The following is an 18,387-nucleotide window of genomic DNA, read 5'->3' as shown; positions in this document are numbered from 1 at the left end:
CGCTCTGAGTGGCACGGGGCTCCTGAGGGCAAACTTCAGAAGATGGGTTGGGGAACTCTGGCTGGCGCGGCCCCTAGAGCCCAAACTTCAGAAGCTCCTTTGGGGTGCTCTGAGAGGCGCAGCGCCCCAGCTCCCTCCCTAGGTTTTTGACGAATTTTCTTGCTCATTTTTCAACTCTAAACCCTCTAGATTCATTTGGTTCTTTTCCCAAACACTTAGATTCGACTATGTCACCAATATATGTGGGAATCTACTCGAAATCACACCTAATTTCATGAATCAAACTCAAGAAACTTCTCAACAACTCCAACTATAAGAACCCACAAGAACTTAAACAAATTTCATCAAGAACTCATAATCTTTTCTTTCAAGAACACAATTACGATGAATTGAATCATGATTGGCGCGTGGGTGAACTAACCCAATGCTATGTGATCTCACATACCTCGTAGGGATCACCCCTTGACGAAATCCATGATCTTAGCTTCAAAACTTGACGATTCCTTGTCTCTTCTCCTCTTTTTTTCTTTTCTCTCAAAACCCTAACTCTTTTTGATGAAACGTAAAATGAACCAAATCAGTTTAGACCCCATCTTAATTACCAAAAACGAAATTTATTAATTGGGTATGGAAAAGACCAAAATACTATTCTAAAATCCGGTTTTGACTTTTCTTATCTAGATAGCCCAACTTCAAATGGACATATCTCCCTCATATGAACTCGGAATTGAGCAAACTCGGCGGTGTTGAAAAGATAATTCAAAGATCTTTCCTACGGTATCTGGTAGCACACCTAACTCATCGCGAGCTAGGAGTTATGGTCGTTTGAAGTTGACCAAAAACTCAAACTTAACAAACTTAATCAATTTTGCAGATTTTTCATTCTTTCCAAAAATGACTCTTCCTAATTCTAGCTCTTCCCAGTTCTTTCAAATAACGAGGTGTTACAATTTCTCCCCCTTGGGAACATTCGTCCTCGAATGAGGTTATTCTTGGTAGGCTAAGGGTGTAAAATCTAACATTCAGCTCAAACACCCAACAAGCAAATCTAATACATTAAACATATCAACTTAAAAAGTACTAAGAAGAGAATTAGTACCTTGATCTGGAATTTCTCCGGGCTCAAAGAGATGTGGATATCTCTTCTTCATGTTCTCCTCAGCCTTCCAAGTAGCTTCCTCAACAAACTGGTTTCTCCAAAGAACCTTGACTGATACTAATTTCTTGGTCCTCAACTTGCGAACCTGACGGTCTAGAATCTGAACAAGGATCTCCTCATAAGACAAACTATCCTTGCTACAAATATCTTCAGTAGGTATGATGATAGGTGAAGGATCTTCCATGCACTTTTTCCATAACATGAAATACCGGATGAACTGCTGCTAACTCTTGGGGTAGCTCTAACTCATAAGCTACATTACCAACCCTTTTGGATATTCTGTAAGGGCCAATATACCGGGAACTAAGCTTCCCCTTTTTACCAAATCTCATAACGCCCTTCATGGGTGAAACTTTTAAGTATACCCAATCATCTACTTCAAACTCTAACTCCCTTCTCCTAACATCAATGTAGGATTTTTGACGACTCTGCGCTGTTTTCAACCTTTCTTGAATGACTTTCACTTTCTCATTGCTTGATGAACCAAGTCTGGTCCTATCAACTCAGCTTCACCAACCTCAAACCATCCAATTGGAGATCTGCACCTTCTCCCATAAAGAGCTTCATACGGAGCCATCTGTATGCTAGAGTGGTAACTATTGTTGTAAGCAAATTTGATGAGAGGTAGGTGATCATCCCAATTACCCTTGAAATCAATCACACAGGCCCTCAGCATATCTTCTGAAGTCTGAGTAGTGTGCTCTGCTTGACCATCTGTCTAAGGATGAAAAGCAGTACTTAAGTGAACCTTTGACCCCAAGCCTTTCTGAAAAGATTTCTAGAACTATGCTTCTCTGTCTGAAATAATCGATATTGGAACCCCATGAAGTCTGACTACCTCTTGAATATACAACTTAGCATAATCTTCTGCTGAATGGGTAGTCTTTACCGGCAAAAAGTGGGTTGATTTCATCATTCTATCAACAATCACCCAAATAGAATCATGTTGCCTGCGAGACCTTGGTAAACCTGTGATGAAATCCATATTGATCATCTCCCACTTCCATTTCGGAAGTTCTATATATAGAGCCATACCACCGGGCCTTTGGTGCTCTACTTTAACTTGTTGGCGATTCGGACACTTAGCAACAAACTCTGAAATGCCCTTCTTCATACTACTCCCCCAATAAACTTCTCTCAAATCGCGATACATCTTTGTTGAACCTGGATGGATAGAATATCTGGAGCTATGAGCTTCCTCCATGATCCTCTCTTGGAGTTCATCCACCCTTGGTGTACACAACCTACCTTGATACCTCAATATGCCATCTCCCCCTTGTTCAAAAGCCAATACTTTTTGCTTATGAACACTTGCCTTTAATTCAAGCAAAATAGGATCTTGGTCTTGCTTCTCTTTTATTTCTAACACTAATGATGATTCAGCTCCATTCATCACCACTTCTCCTCCTTCTGTGGAATCCATTAGTCGAACTCATGAATACTCAACTCAAATGCAAAGTAAAACAACAATAAAGGTGCAGTTTATACAAAGCATTTAAAACAGTAGATGACAACTCAATATATTAAAGAAATACAATAACAACTCAGTTTACATATAAAGTATTATAATACTGTGGGAGTTTCTCTAACCGACATCCATCACTATGAGCTAAAGTGATGATACAACGTCTCGCCCACGCTGCCAGAACTGTCCTATAGTTTGCCGTGATATAGAACGCCTCAACTAAGTGGATCCACTAGTCAATGCTAAAAAGCACTAAGGAATCATCTAAAAAGTATGACCCTTTCTACCCACGATGACTACATGGTTTATGGAGACTTGAGTTATTATGAACTCGTCCCCATATCGGTGCTCAGTACTACTCCCAAAATATACTCAGCTCATATGTTTTAAAAACAAAACTCTTTCTGTGATTTGAGGTAATTACATAAAATCTAGCTTAAAAGCTCTCTTGAAAATCAGTGTGTTTCCTTTCTTGTTTAAATGTGAAAACATTTCAACTCTTGGGAATACTTAGTTCCCGTATAATCTTTTGAAGAAATGAACTTTACGCTTACTCTTTACTCAACTCAAAACTCAAGCCTTAAAACAAAGTTAAAACATTTGTAAAAGACTTTTGGAAAACTTTATGAACTTCTCCTGACTTAACTCTTAACTTTCCTTGAATTGAATTATGGATTCAAGGCTCATGATCTCATGTTTATGGTTGATTTCATAATGTTCAGACGTACCTTAGAGTGTAGAAATCAACTAGAAAACTTTGGTACGTTGCTAGGGAACTCAAACGGAAAGAAGTGGGAAAAGGTGGAAGACCTAGCGTCCCTGGCGCTCTGAGTAGCGCGGGGCGCCAGAGGGCAAACTTCAGAAGCTGGGTTGGGGCATTCTGGCTGGCGCGGCACCCCGGAGTCCAAACTTTAGAAGTCCCTTTGGGGTGCTGTGAGAGGTGCGGTGGCCCAGCCCCCTCCCCAGGTTTTTGACTAATTTTCTTACTCGTTTTTCAACTGTAAACCCTCTAGATTCAATTGGTTCTTTTCCCAAACACCTAGATTCGACTATATCACCAATATATGTAGGAATCTACTCAAAATCACACCTAATTTCATGAATCAAACTCATGAAACTTCTCAACAACTCCAACAACAAGAACCCACAAGAACTTAAACAAATTTCATCAAGAACTCATAATCTTTTCTTTCAAGAACACAATTACGCTGAATTGAATCATGATTGGCGCGTGGGTGAACTAACCCAACGCTATGTGATCTCACATACCTGAAATCCACGATCTTAGCTTCAAGAACTTGACGATTCCTTGTCTCTTCTCCTCTTTTCTCCTCTTCTTTTCTCTTCTCTCAAAACCCTAACTCTTTTTGATGAAACGTAAACTGAACCAAATCAGTTTAGACCCCATCTTAATTACCAAAAATGAAATTTATTAATTGGGTATGGAGAAGACCAAAATACCCTTCTAAAATTCGGTTTTGACTTTCCTTATCTAGCTAACCCAACTTCAAATGGACATATCTCCCTCATATGAACTCGGAATTGAGCAAACTCGGCGGCGTTGGAAAGATAATTCAAAGATCTTTCCTACGGTATCTGGTAGCACACCTAACTTAACCAATTTTCTAGATTTTTCATTCTTTCCAAAAATGACTCTTCCTAATTCTAGCTCTTCCTAGTTCTTTCAAATAGAGAGGTGTTACATCAACACTGTTAGAACAATGACAGAAAGGAGAGGATGCAGGAGAATAACCAGTGTAATGACTGATTTCTCGAGGTGGATAAAGGATATGGAGTTACATGACCCCTATCTAAATGGTGGAAATTTCACCTGGTTCAGAGGGCCTAACCATCACAGTGCTGCTAGGTTGGATAGGTTTCTCTACTCATTTGAGTGGGAAGAACAATTCAGAAACATTAGACAAAAAATTATGCGTAGAGTTATATCTTACCACAGCCCCATTATGCTACAATGTGGTGATTGGGAACAAAGGAAGTCTTACTTCAAATTCGAAAACTGGTGGACTCATGTAGAGGGTTTCAAAGATTTAATTCAGGACTGGTGGAATGGTTTTGTTGTGGAAGGATGCCTAGACTTCAAACTTAGCATGAAATTAAAGATTCTAAAGCAGAAACTCAAAGAATGGAGCTGTGTAACATTTGGGGAACTCATCAACAAAAAAAACATGCTACTAACTGAGCTAGCTGAGATAGATTTGATTTAGAATGACAAAATGCTGACAGAGGATGAGATGATTATTAGAGCAACAATCCTAGTTGAGCTAGAAGAGTTAGCAAAGAATGAAGAGTCCAGGTGGAGACAGAAGTCTGTACTATGGCTCAAGCAAGGAGATAATAATACCAAGTTCTTTCAAAGAGTGGCAACATCACATAGGAGATACAACACCATCGATAGACTGATTATTAGTGGGGAGGAGAGTAAAGATCCGAAAGAAATCAAAGAGCATTTAACAGATTTCTATCAGAAGCTATACACTGAATCAAAAAGTTGGAGGCCACATTTTGTGATGATGAGTTGGAGGCCACCTTTTGTGATAATGAACTGCCCTAGAATAAGTCAAGAGGAGCAAGAATGGATGCAGAGACCATTCTCAGAAGAGGAAGTGGTACACATTCTCGAATTGTTTGATGGGGATAAAGCCCATGGCCCAGATGGTTTCACTATGTGTTTTTTCAAGGAGTGCTGGGAGATCATAAAGGATGATGTGATGCAAACAATTCATAACTTCCATCAGAATGAAGTGTTTGAAAGATCCTTGAATGCCACTTTTGTGGCATTAATCCCTAAGAAGTATGGAGCAGAGGAACTCAAGGATTTTAGGCCAATAAGTTTGATTGGTGGAATGTACAAAATCATCGCTAAGTTGATCACTGAAAGAATGAAAATAGTTATGGGGAGACTAATTAACGAGCATCAAATGGCTTTTTTGAAGGATAGACAGATAATGGATGCTTCTTTATTGGCTAATGAGTTGGTGGACTCCAGGGTAAAACAAAAGATATCAGGTATCTTATGCAAATTGGATATAGAGAAGGCATGCGACCATGTCAAGTGGAATGACCTCTTTAAAGTTTTGAGTGACATGGGGTTTGGGAGGAAATGGGTGAATTGGATCAAGTTTTTTGTGTCAACAGTGACGTTTTCAATCATTATAAATGGGAGTTCAGAAGGTTTCTTTCAATCACAAAATGGACTGAGACAAGGAGATCCCATGTCTCCTTATTCCTCCTAACAATGGAGGGACTCACCTACATGGTTAGAAAGGCAATTGAATTGGGGTGGATAAGAGGTTTTGGTGCATATACTAACATGGCTAATAACATGGAGGTCACACACCTACTGTATGCAAATGATTCTCTTGTGTTTTGTGGTACAGAAGTATCACAAATTAGGCATCTGAGGGCAATACTAACCATATTTGAAGCCATTTCAGGTCTACATGTGAACTGGCAGAAGAGTTGCCTGTTCCCAGTTAATCAAGTCCCTAATATGCAAGGCCTAGCCGACAACCTGGGCTGCCAAGTGGCTTTTCTTCCCACCAAATACCTGGGGATGCCGTTGGGAGCCAAGAACAAAGAATTGGAAGTATGGAGTGAAGTGCAAGGAAGCTGACAAGGTCGAAGAGTCAATATTTATCTCTGGGAGGTAGAGTGACTCATAAAATCTGTTTTAGATGCCCTCCCAACTTATATGCTAAGTCTTTTCCCACTACCAAAAAGTATTGGAAAGAAACTAAACAAGTTGAGAAGGGTGTTCCTCTGGCAAAAGGACAAAGAGAAGCAAGGATACAACCTGGTTAAATGGGAAGAGGTGATAATGAGCCAAGAACAAGGAGGTCTGGGCATTAAGAATTGGAGTATTCAGAACACTAGTTTGCTGCGAAAATGGTTGTGGAGATTCTGTTGCGAAGATACAACATTATGGAGGAGGTTCATAGCTGAGAAATATGGCCTACAGTGCAATTGGATAACTGAAGAGGTGAATGGCACCTTTGGGTGCTCAGTATGGAAAGCTATCAGGATAATGTGGACTGACTTCAATACGCTGGTGACTTTTAGAGTGGGGAATGTGTTATGAATCTTTAGGGAAGGATCGATTCACAGGGCGATATATAAATCAGCTCGTTAAAGGGAGGGTGAAACCTTAGAATTCATTAAAAGAGAACTCCGATCTCTTCAGCTCTTCAAAGGGAGACTGAAACCTTAGAGTTCAATGGAAGAGAGAACTCTAATCTCCTGCTTTTTGCTGAATTATGACTTGGAAGAGAGAACTCTAATCTCCTGCTTTTTGCTGAATTATGACTTACTGATTTATTCATCAAAAGCCCCTTTAAATAGGAGTCTTATTACATCAATAGGAAGTCTAACTCTTATGGAAGTAGGAGACTATAATCCTATTCCAAAATAATAACTATAATTTAACCTAATCCTTATGAAACTCTGAAACATAAATCCTATTCTAGAATAATAAATAAAGTAACTAAAAATATAATTAAATACTTAAATTAATGACTTCCAACGCATCCCTAACATTACTCCCCTCACGTTGAAAGAGCTTGTCCTCAAGCTCAAGTTTCAGGGCAATCATCCAGAAAATCTGGATCAGTATCAACTTATCCAATTCCAGCCCTAGCTTGAAGTTGACATTGATAAATTTTGACTCTATTAGTTTGCTGAAGCATGACTAATTTGCTCATCAGGTTGCTACTTTCATGAGGTCCAAATCGCTCAAAATATTGATGTGCCCAAATTAATGGATTGTTGATGTTGTTAGAAGTAGAAAAATTCATCTTTGCATAACTTATCAAAGGTGAATTACCACTTGTTGGATGATTCTTATTGGCTAGTTGAATATGTGGTATATTGCCTTTAGTAGTAGGAATTGTTGATCTACCAGTTGTCTGGGCGCTATATGACTCAGGTCTATGGGTTGCTGGTTTTGTGGAGCCAACTCCCAATCTAGACAATTGTTCTTGGATGACTTGGATAATTTTTTTGCTGAGGCGTTGTTCCATTGCTGCAATTTTAGAGTCTATTAGGGTTTCTGTAATGGCACGTTCTTCTCTAAATCTGGAATTGATCTCATCGCCCATTGTGTTAGGCTCTGATACCAAATTGTTATGAATCTTTAGGGAATGATCGATTCACAGGGCGATATATAAATCAGCTCGTTAAAGGGAGGCTGAAACCTTATAATTCATTAAAAGAGAACTCCGATCTCTTCAGCTCTTCAAAGGGAGACTGAAACCTTACAGTTCAATGGAAGAGAGAACTCTAATCTCCTGCTTTTTGCTGAATTATGACTTACTGATTTATTCATCTAAAGCCCCTTTAAATAAGAGTGTTATTACATCAATAGGAAGTCTAACTCTTATGGAAGTAGGAGACTATAATCCTATTCCAAACTAATAACTATAATTTAACCTAATCCTTATGAAACTCTGAAACATAAATCCTATTCTAGAATAATAAATAAAGAAACTAAAAATATAATTAAATAATTAAATTAATGACTTTCAACGCATCCCTAACAGAATTCTGTTCTGAAGATCAGTTTCTGGTGAAAATGAGGATACTCTTTCCTGACTTGTACATTATTAGCCTACAACAAAATGATACTATAGCGCAGATGTGGAGTCCTCAAGGCTGGAACCTTATGTTTAGAGGGGCTCTAAATGTTTGTGAGGTTGGAAGAGTAGCAGACTTACTTCAGGCCTTTAACTTGTTCCTTGGCATCAATGCAGAGTCCGACAAATCAGTTTGGAAATTGCATAGCAGAGGAGTTTTTACAGTGAAGTCTTGTTACTGGGAAAGGAACACCAATCACCTTTTGACAGCAGTTTGGCCCTGGAAATTAATATGGAAGATTAAGATCCCTTTAAAAGTTGCATGCTTCACTTGGTTGGTAATTAGTAGAGCTTGTCTAAACCACGAAGTGCTACAAAGAAGAGGTATACAGATCTGTTCAAGGTGCTATATGTGTGAACAAGAAGCTGAAGTAAATGGCCATTTATTTCTGCATTGCAGGATGTCTACAGATCCGTGGAACATGTTCATTTGTATACTTGGGGTTAATTGGACAATGCCCAGAACCACTTTTGAGGTACTAACACACTGGCAATGAATTGGAAAGAGAGGATCAAAGGAAGGTTGGTGGAAAAATGTCCCTGCTTGCATTTGGTGGACATTATGGAAAGAAAGGAACGAGAGGTGCTTTGAAGGGAGGGTTAGCAGCTCCCAGATGATCAAGATGAGATGTCCTAGTCTTTTGTTTTTTTGGTGTAAGCAAGATTTAGTGGGGGAAGTAGATAGTTTAGTGGAGTTTATAGGCCAATTATAAATTTTTGAAAATTTGTTTTTGGATTTGAGAATGATGGCACCCCCTGGGGGTTTGTAAATCATCTAAGCGAAAAATAGAAAAAAGTGCCTGGATTTCAATTGGATACCCTTTCTTGTTGAGTTCTTTTGTGTGAATACAAAGTTACCTATTTCAAAAAAAAAGATATGCAAAATTTGTGGAGAAAATCTCCAAATTCAAAAGACGTGATAAGAACCCTAATTGATCTTAGTATTAAAAAATTAGCGGATTAAAGTTAATTATTGATTCTAATAGAGCCAATTCAAGAACTTAGATCAAAAAATGATCTAGACCCCTATTTCGAAGACACTAGAGACAATTAGTATAAGACTAATTATCTTCTTTAATTTACGAATAAGAACCAAAGGTATCAAATTAAAGAATTAATCTCACCTCTTAAGAGTCGTTCTTATATTGTAAGATAAATCCTAAGTAGTTACACACAAAGGTGTAAAGAAGAGAAACTTTCAATTAATAATAATGTTGTCTGTCTTAAAATATAAAAAATATAAAACCCTGTATATAGGGAAAACCTATCCCAAATAGAATGAGATTCAAATCCTACTTTTATTGAAACTTTAAACTAGGAAACTTTGAACTAGGAAAACTTTAAACTAGGAAACTTTAAAATAAAGAACTTCTTAAACTAGGAAACTTTGACTTTAACCGTTCAACTTTTTGGGCTCTTTTGTTGGGCTTTGTGTGGCCCAATCTTCTTCCATCTGGGCTAGGACGTGAACCATAAAATATGTGTAGCACCTACTCTATTCTTCTCCACAATTCTTGGACTCGTTCTTGGGCTTTTCTTCCATGATAAGCATCTTCTTGATTTCCCATTGAAGCCCAACGATATTGGCTTGCAACTCCTTATCTTGAGACCTTGATGGTCTTCTTAGGGCTTCTATAGCCTCATCCGTGTCCATGGAGCTATCACCTATGTTGCTTGGACTCTTCAATAATGACAACATGTGTGTGTCAGATTCTCCAAAGTAGTGTATTTTTGAAGAATCCAACACGAGTGCGGCATCGAAAGTGAAGAGTCCGCGCAACTTAGCTTTAGACTCCATAGTCTGTCTCCACTCCTCCAACCTATCGTTAACTCTACTACGAGTCTCCTTCATCAAAACAATGTTGACGCAGCTTTTTAGGGTGAGATGTAATGGTGTAAGTTATTTTTTATCAAAAATAAATAACTTAGACCATGACATCTTACCCTAAATAAGTCGCGTCAATTCATCCATCACCAAGGCAAATAGAAATGGGCTAAATGTTGATCCCTGATGCAACCCCATCTCGACAGGGAAGTGCTCCGAGTCTTCTCCCGCTGCTCTTACTCGGGCCTTGGCTTCATCATACATAGGGGTGGGCATGGTATGGTATATACCGAATTACCATACCATATCAAAATTTTTGAAGCCGTGGTTTTAGTATTATGGTATTTGGTATGGTATATGGTATACATTTTAATTTTTCTTTTGTATTTGGTATTTAGAAATAACATACCGTAATACCGAATACCATACCAAAGTATATTGTTACATAAATAATTAATATTTATATATATATTATTATTATTATTATTATTATTATTATTATTATTAAAATACTAACAAATATGCAACCTAGTATTAGTATAAATTAAATGTTTAGAAGTTGAAACTTTGGCTACTCTATTTTGATTGAAATGTATTTGAAATTTAATTGATTAACAAAAGGAGTTATTTGTACTTTATTTTGAATAAATATTTCTACATGTGTATGATACAATTGAGACATTTTTTTAATTGTCCAAGTCATAATACTCTATTATACGAGTATATATTAGTCGAAGTTGAATAAACAATGGTTACTGATTTACCATACCATAGAATACCAAACCAAACATCAAAATATCGAACCATACCAAATTAAATTGGTATGGTAATGGTATAATGTTTTAAAAACCGAACTCCGAAATTACGGTATCGAAACTTTCAAATACCGTACCGTACCATACCATGCCCACCCCTAATCATACATATCCTTTATCTCCCTAATGTATGCCACTGGTACGCCTTTAGATTCCAAACGTCACCAAAGAACTTCTCTCATAACTTTGTCGTAGGTCTTTTCAAGGTTAATGAACACCATATGCAAATTCTTCCTCCTCTCCCTATATTTCTCAATCAGTCTCCTCACAAGATGAATGACTTTAGTAGTGTAATGTCCTGGCATGAATCCAAACTGGCTCCACTACCTTCTCCAAAACTTTCATGGTGTGATTTAGCAGCTTAACACACCTGTGCAATCTGAAAACCCTAAACAAATTTGAACGGAGGTGGGTGGTGAGGCTGCAGTCGCCAGTGAGCAGTGAATGGAGACGGGCGGCGCGGTCCAGTGTTGTGTTACAGATGAACAGCTCTGCGGCTGAAGAAGCAGATAAAAAATGAACTGCAGCAAGAAAAATAAAATATCCTCTCTAGAACTGCAGCAAGTGCTCATGATATAATATGATTATCAACTATATTTCTCATTAGCAAAAGGTTTTATTTTAGACTGTAAAATCTTTCATATAAAATGAAGTTCATGTATCTGCCTTGTAATTCAATATCCATTTAGAAATGGAAATTTGGAGAAAGAACATAGAAAGGATCATCATACAGATCACTAACGTGGTATAATTAGTGGTCTGGATACATCTTTAACGGGACGTCTATATGTATGCAAGTTTGCTTATGTTCTCCTAATGTCTTTTTCAGCTGCTTTTGCTTCCTGACACTAACAAATATGCCTATACTTACCCTTGCTGGACTTGTTAGAATTATGCTTTTGAACTGTGGTCACTTTATTTTACTACTTTAGTTTTTTTTTTTTTTTAATAAATCTTTGTTAATGTTAACTAGTTATTCCTAATTTCTAGTAATTACTTAGGTAAAGATATGATTCAATGGAGATATTCTAGGCTAGGATAATGATCATATTTTTAGTATATTTTGCTGCAAGTTTCCTATAAATGTAGAGTTCAACAAAGCTGAATAAAATTATTCCCTTTGACAACAATGCAGTATTTTATTTCTCTGTTATTTCCTAATTCCTTTGTTCAAAACCAACAAGACTTCTATAATTTGTTAAATACTCAAACGCTAGGATGTTTCTGCATAAGATCACAGTGTTTTACTTTCACATGAGCAGGAGATATTTCATGTTCTCTATAAATTTTAGTGAGCAGTAAAGTAATGCAACCAAGTTAATTAAGACAGTAGACACTCATACTTTTAAGAGCTTGTTTGGGTTGGCTTTTTAAAGCTAAATTGGTTAAAATAAGTCAAAAGCCATAAGTTAGAAATTCTAATTAATGGCTTTTGGCTTGTAAGTCAAAAAGTAAAAGCTAATTCAAATAGGCTCTAAGATGATAGTACTATTACCTTCCTAGTATAGTATGTCATGCTAAATAGTGCAGGAGTCTGAGTTGCAGTTTATGGCTTGAAGAAGAATGCATATTGTTTAGCCATCTTTGTTTATGATTTTGACACAATTTATACATTGGCAACATACAGTACTATCTTAACAGGATGGATGCCAACTCTTCTTCGAGCAGGAAGGGGAATGACATTTTGGGAAAAATCCAGGAAAGAGCCACCACCTAAAAAGCTTGAACTCTTCTCATATGAGAATAATCCTGTAAGACTGCTACTAAATCATTCTTTTTTCAGGAATATTGACTGCTCGTTTTGTATCTTGAATACTTCTCTGCGCACTATGAAGCTAGGAAATTTTTATTTAATTTGAGTTCAGATAATCAGATATAAACTGGCTTGTGTTGGAAAAAATGTTGTGGCCATACTAGTGATTTTCAGAGACTATTTTTTTACAATCCTTACCAGGTACAACTTGTGAAAGGTTCTACAACATTTTCAATTTACTAGTTATTTGGACAATCTGCTGTATTTTTACTGGACAAACTGCTAAATTTATTGGCATTTAAGATTATACAGGCACTTTAGTCATGAACCTGCTTATCTGATTTTAAAAGAACGATGAAAAATATAGGCAAAACCTGTGCTTTATGTGCTTATTTAACATATTAAAGGCGTCTCATAATTGTTCTGGCACATGGATAGAGGCGGATCCAAGATTTAAGTTCTATGGGTTCAACTTTTAAGGTTCTTAGCATAGAACTCCTTATATTTCTAAAATCATGGGTTCATATCTACTTTTTATTGAATTTTAATGAATTTTTGACCTATAAATTTGTACTCCATGTTGAAAGTACTTTTTTTTTGATAAAGGTAATGTTGTATTCATCAGCATTAAGGATATGCTGGAGACCTCCAAAAAATGGTTTCCACCAAGAGAAGAAAACAAAAAGGCTAATAGATTACAAAGTGCCTATAAAATCCAAAATTTGTGCAATATCTTCTATCCCTTCCTCTTTACACCAAAAATAAAAAGTAGTCAAGCAGTTCCATTTGACTTTCTCTATTGAATTAGCTTTGTTATCATAGCATCTGCTATTTCTTTCTTTCCAAATACACCACCAAATGCATGATGGTATTATACTCCACCACTTTTTCTTAGATTTTCTCCCCCCTCTGCTGATCCAGCAACTAAGTAGATCTGCTGTATGCTCAGGCATAATCCATTCAGTATGTGTTAGTCCCAAAAAAAGGTTCCACAATTGTGTTGTCACTTTGCAATGGAGGAACAAATGGTTATTGGTTTCCTCAGTCTCATTACAGAGAGAGCACCAAGAAGCAATATAGAAACCCCTACTTTTTAATTTCTCATGAGTGGAGCATGCTCTTCTGGCAACCAACCAGGAAAAACACTTTACCTTGGTTGGCACCTTGTTCCTCCAAATCTGCTTCCAAGGGCCAGGTTTACCACCTGGATACTCATTTACCTCTTTAATATATAGCTTGTTAACAGAAAGGCTTCCATCTCTAGAATGTTTCCATATGATAGAATCTTTTTCTGCTGATAACCCATTAAAATCATTGAGAACATGTAATAGCTCAGCCACTCTCCCGATCTCCCAGTCATTTAGGTTCTATTAATGTACCTGAATCCTGTTTACCTCAAAAAAACGTTGACCATAAAACACAGAATGTAGATCAGCAGTAGGGTGTACAAGACAAACCGTAAAGTCAAACCGAACCAACGAACCAAATCAAACTGAAAAAAAAAATCGATTTGTGGTTTGGTTTGGTTTGTTTTGCGGTTGAAAAAAAAAACCGACCACTCTTGGTTTGGTATTAAAAGAAAAAAAGTCAAACCGAACCCAAGATACATGCAAGTCATAGTGTGACCCTTAAATACTTGGGGAAATCCCAGAAAAACATATAATATGAGCAAAAGACAAGCATGCCGATGCACTGTTGGGAAATACTTCTGTTCTGGTGAAATTAATAAAATTGTTTCCTTCATTTTTTTTTTTTCATTTTTTCCTGTCACAGTATGCTCGAATAGTTCGTGAAGCACTTTGTGAACTGGAGCTTCCTTACATACTAAATAACATAGGTGAGGGATCAACACGTGAACGGTCACTCATCAAATTATCTGGTGGAAAGGAGGTTAGAATTCCTTTTCAATGTTCTTGTTCGTTTATACTTGCAGTCTATCTCCCTTCTATAATTCTGGTAAGGCGCTAATAGAGCTTGGCATTGTCAGCTTAAAGGAGGGTTGCGGTAGGTTAACAGCCTGCATAAATACTCAAACTTGATGAATTCTTTGGAACATGTCCCAAATAGAGTGGAATGGATGCAAAGGATGGATTCATACGGTTGATCCTACTAGTTGGTAGTAATATTTAGTTGATTGATTGATAATCTGTCCCTCTGCTGGTTATATATCTCTAACCTCCGTGTTCATAAGACCTAAATAAGTCATGGGACTGTCAAGAAACTCCATATGTAATTGATGTTTTATGCTGCAAAAGTTCTGGAGAATCTTAAGTTTGGCTAGATTGCTTTGCAAACATGATCTGATCTCTTTGTTGCAACTTATTCTACTTTATTTCTTTATGCTTTAGAACAGATTAAAACAAGATAGTGCATCACGTTTGACATGAACTGTTTTCTTTTCATAATTCTTAGGGCATCTAGCATTTTGCAAGTAAAATTCAAAGTGAAGTCCAATTTATTTTGCAGGTGCCTTACCTTGTTGATCCAAACACTGACACACAGATTGGTGACTACAAGAAGATAATATCATACTTGTTTCAGACCTATTCTTTGGATGCTCTATAGTTGCATGCTTCTTAAAACTGATAGGCTCTCTGTCTTTTCCTATGTACTAGTCTTGGGTATTTCAAGATATATAATGAACAAATCTCAATCAGGAGATCAGAGAGGAGTGGAACTCAACGAAGGAAGAAGAAGAATGGAGAGAATCAATTTGGGAATTTTCATCTGTATTGAATTAATCTGTACAAGTAGCTCACAAGTATATATATACACACTGTTTATCTACTAATTGTATTGCTAGCTGGCTAACTGATTTCACAGCTCACCATTTCACCAACTAACTTTACGTAGCATTAACTAACTAATTCAGTAATTAATCATTTTAGCTAACTTGTGTTGCTCCACGTTTATGTCACTCATGAAGTCTCAATACCCCCCCCCCCCCCCCCCCCCAAACTAGGTCCCATGAAGACATTGAGGACTCCTAGTTTGGATAATAAGTATTCAAGTTGTGTCCTTCCCAATGCCTTGGTTAGTAGATTTGCTAGTTGATCGTGTGATGGATCATAAACGGTCTACCTCTTTTGATTTTTTCCCCTTATGAAGTGGCAGTCTGCTTAGTCCTCTCATGAAATACTGCGTTTGCAGCTATTTGTATAGCAGCCTTGTTATCACCAGTATATTGATACTCGACCTTCAATCTTGATTCCCAATTCTTTTGCTAGATTATTCACCCAAACTACTTCAGCTGTCAATGTCAACCCTGCCAGATTTATATACTCAGTCGAGGCTGAGCTCCTTGTGCCTGTTGCCTGCTTCTTGGATTTCCAAGCAATGAGTGAATTTCCCAACCTCAAGATGTATCCTTTTACAGACCTTCTGGTATTTGGGCATGCAACCCAATCTGCATTACAATACCCTGTCAGCCTCATGTCTTTCTCTGATGACATTAACTGTCCTAGCCCTGGTTGAGTCTTAATGTATCTCACAACTCTTAATGCTGCATTATGGGCTTTTGCATAAATTAGCTCAGTGTCTGCATTGTGTATGCAATATCAGGTCTAGTAATCGTCAAATAGAGCAGTTTCCCAATCATCCTCTAATACTGTTGTATATCTTCCACTAGTTCAGTTGCTTTGTCATCATCTTGCTCAGCTATAGTCAGCTTCATGTTGCACTCCAAGGGAGTTAATGCTACTTTTCCTCATGTTAAACCAGCTTCAACTAATAGTTCTAGAGCATACTTTTTCTGATTCATTAGGATTCCCCTTTTTGATCTACTGAATTCAATTCCCAAGAAGAACTTCAGTTCCCCTAAATCCTTAATTTGGAAGGATTGATGGAGAACCTATTTAGTTTCCTTGATCAACAGTGTGTCATTTCCAGTTATAAGCAAGTCACTCACATATACTAGTATTATTACCATCTTGTTTCCTTGCTTCTTTGTAAATAAGGAATAGTCTAGATGGCAAAGGAACCAATTTCCCATTTGCACCCAACAATTGACTGATTATGGGGCAAAGGAACCAATTTCCAAGTCCCATTATCCTTCAAAGCCTGCAACTCTTGATTCATAGCATGAACCCATCTAGAGTCAGTTATAGCTTCTTCATATGTGGATGTTTCCACAACAGTGGAAATGTTGGCTATATATGCTTGATATGGTGAAGAAATATGCTGATAAGAAACATAATTACCCATAGGGTGAGAAACCTGCTTCCCAACCTTATGACCAGTGATAGTCTTGATGCCATGTAGGTGTTGCAGTACCCCTTGTTGACCTTCTAGGAGCATGAGTGGCAACTGGTAATTCAGGAACTACCTCTAAGATGTGATGATGATCATCAACATCTACAGTTGGTGCATGATCAAAATTCATCTCATCAGCAAATGATGTCTCTACTACAGGTTCACTGGCCTCACCATCTGGAACCAAGTCACTATCACTACTATTGGAGTTTGCATGTGTGCCAGAACCAACTATGAAATTCTCATCCTCATCAAAGTGTACTGGTATAGTAGGTAGGGAAGTAGGGGCACAGAAGCATTGAGAATAACCAATCTTGAATGGAAACACATTCTCATGAACAACTACATCTCCGCTCACAAATATCTTCATGATATGTAAGTTAAAAAGGATGTAACCTTTCTGAGTAGCAGAATATCCTAAGAGGGCACAAGCAGCAGCCCTGGGTGAGAATTTGTCAACCTTGACAACTTTAGTTGCATAGCAATGAAAACCAAGCACTCTTAGATGATTAAGGGGGGCTTTTGTTTATGGAACAATTCATATGGAGACTTACCCTTAAGGACTGGTGTGGGTAATCTATTGATCAAGTATACTGCAGTTAAGACACATTCACCCCAAAACCTAATAGGTATACTACCTTGGAATCTAAGGGCTCGAGCCACCTCTAATATATGTTTGTGCTTCCTCTCCACAACTCCATTTTGTTGTGGAGTGTGAGGATAACTGCTTTGATGTATGGTACCTGTGCTCTCAAATAGAGCTTTGCATTCTTTATTAAAAAATTCAGTCACATTGTCAGATCTAAAAATCTTCACAGGAGAGGCAAACTAAGTTCTTATCTTTGAAGTGAAGTTCTTTAATATAGTGATAACATCTGACTTCAATCTTAGCAAATACAGCCATGTCATCCTGTTGTAATCATCAATTAAAGTAAAAAAATATCTAAAATCATTATGAGTAGCTGTTTTATAGGGACCCCAAACATCCAAATGTACTATATCAAACATTCTACTACTAGTACAACTCAAAGGAAATGACAATTTAGTCTGTTTTGCTAAAGGGCAGACTATGTATTTATTCTGAATGGTGTTGTCATGTCCTCCCACTGCTAATGAAATTCTCATTAGAACATTGATAGAAGGATGTCCTAGTCTCTTGTGGCACAATACGCCTGCTCCATCATTGTGTACATAGAGGCCTCTACTTTCTTTACCAATCCCCTTCACTTTCCAAGTTGAGAGGTCCTGAAATACACAAAACTCAGGGAAAAACACAACTGAGCACTGCAATTTTTTAGTGAGTTGTGACTTAGATAACATGTCATGCTTAAAATTAGGCACTACCAATACATCTTTCAAGACATCCCTACCATTCCATTTATACTTTCCAATATGAGAAATTGTGGTGGTTTGGCCATTAGGTAGATGAACTTGCTTTTTATTGCCTTGTAGGAAGCATATGTGTCAAATA

General features: G+C 37.5%; 1 protein-coding gene across 1 annotated transcript in view; it reads left to right on the top strand.

Annotated features, from left to right (window-relative positions):
• Positions 1–15,451, top strand: part of LOC125821743 (uncharacterized) — a 37,923-nt gene extending 22,472 nt beyond the window's left edge. The window contains exons 8-10 of the mRNA XM_049501126.1: positions 12,540–12,663; positions 14,439–14,555; positions 15,132–15,451. Coding sequence (XP_049357083.1) covers positions 12,540–12,663; positions 14,439–14,555; positions 15,132–15,230 — 340 coding nt within the window. The 3' untranslated portion in view covers positions 15,231–15,451. The remainder of the gene's footprint in view (positions 1–12,539; positions 12,664–14,438; positions 14,556–15,131) is intronic.
• Positions 15,452–18,387: the final 2,936 nt, after the last annotated feature.

Source organism: Solanum verrucosum, unplaced genomic scaffold, assembly GCF_900185275.1.
Source record: "Solanum verrucosum unplaced genomic scaffold, falcon-dt-bn FXZP01000210.1, whole genome shotgun sequence".
In the NCBI taxonomy this organism is placed as follows: domain Eukaryota; kingdom Viridiplantae; phylum Streptophyta; class Magnoliopsida; order Solanales; family Solanaceae; genus Solanum; species Solanum verrucosum.
This window is presented reverse-complemented; position numbering and strand designations above follow the sequence as displayed.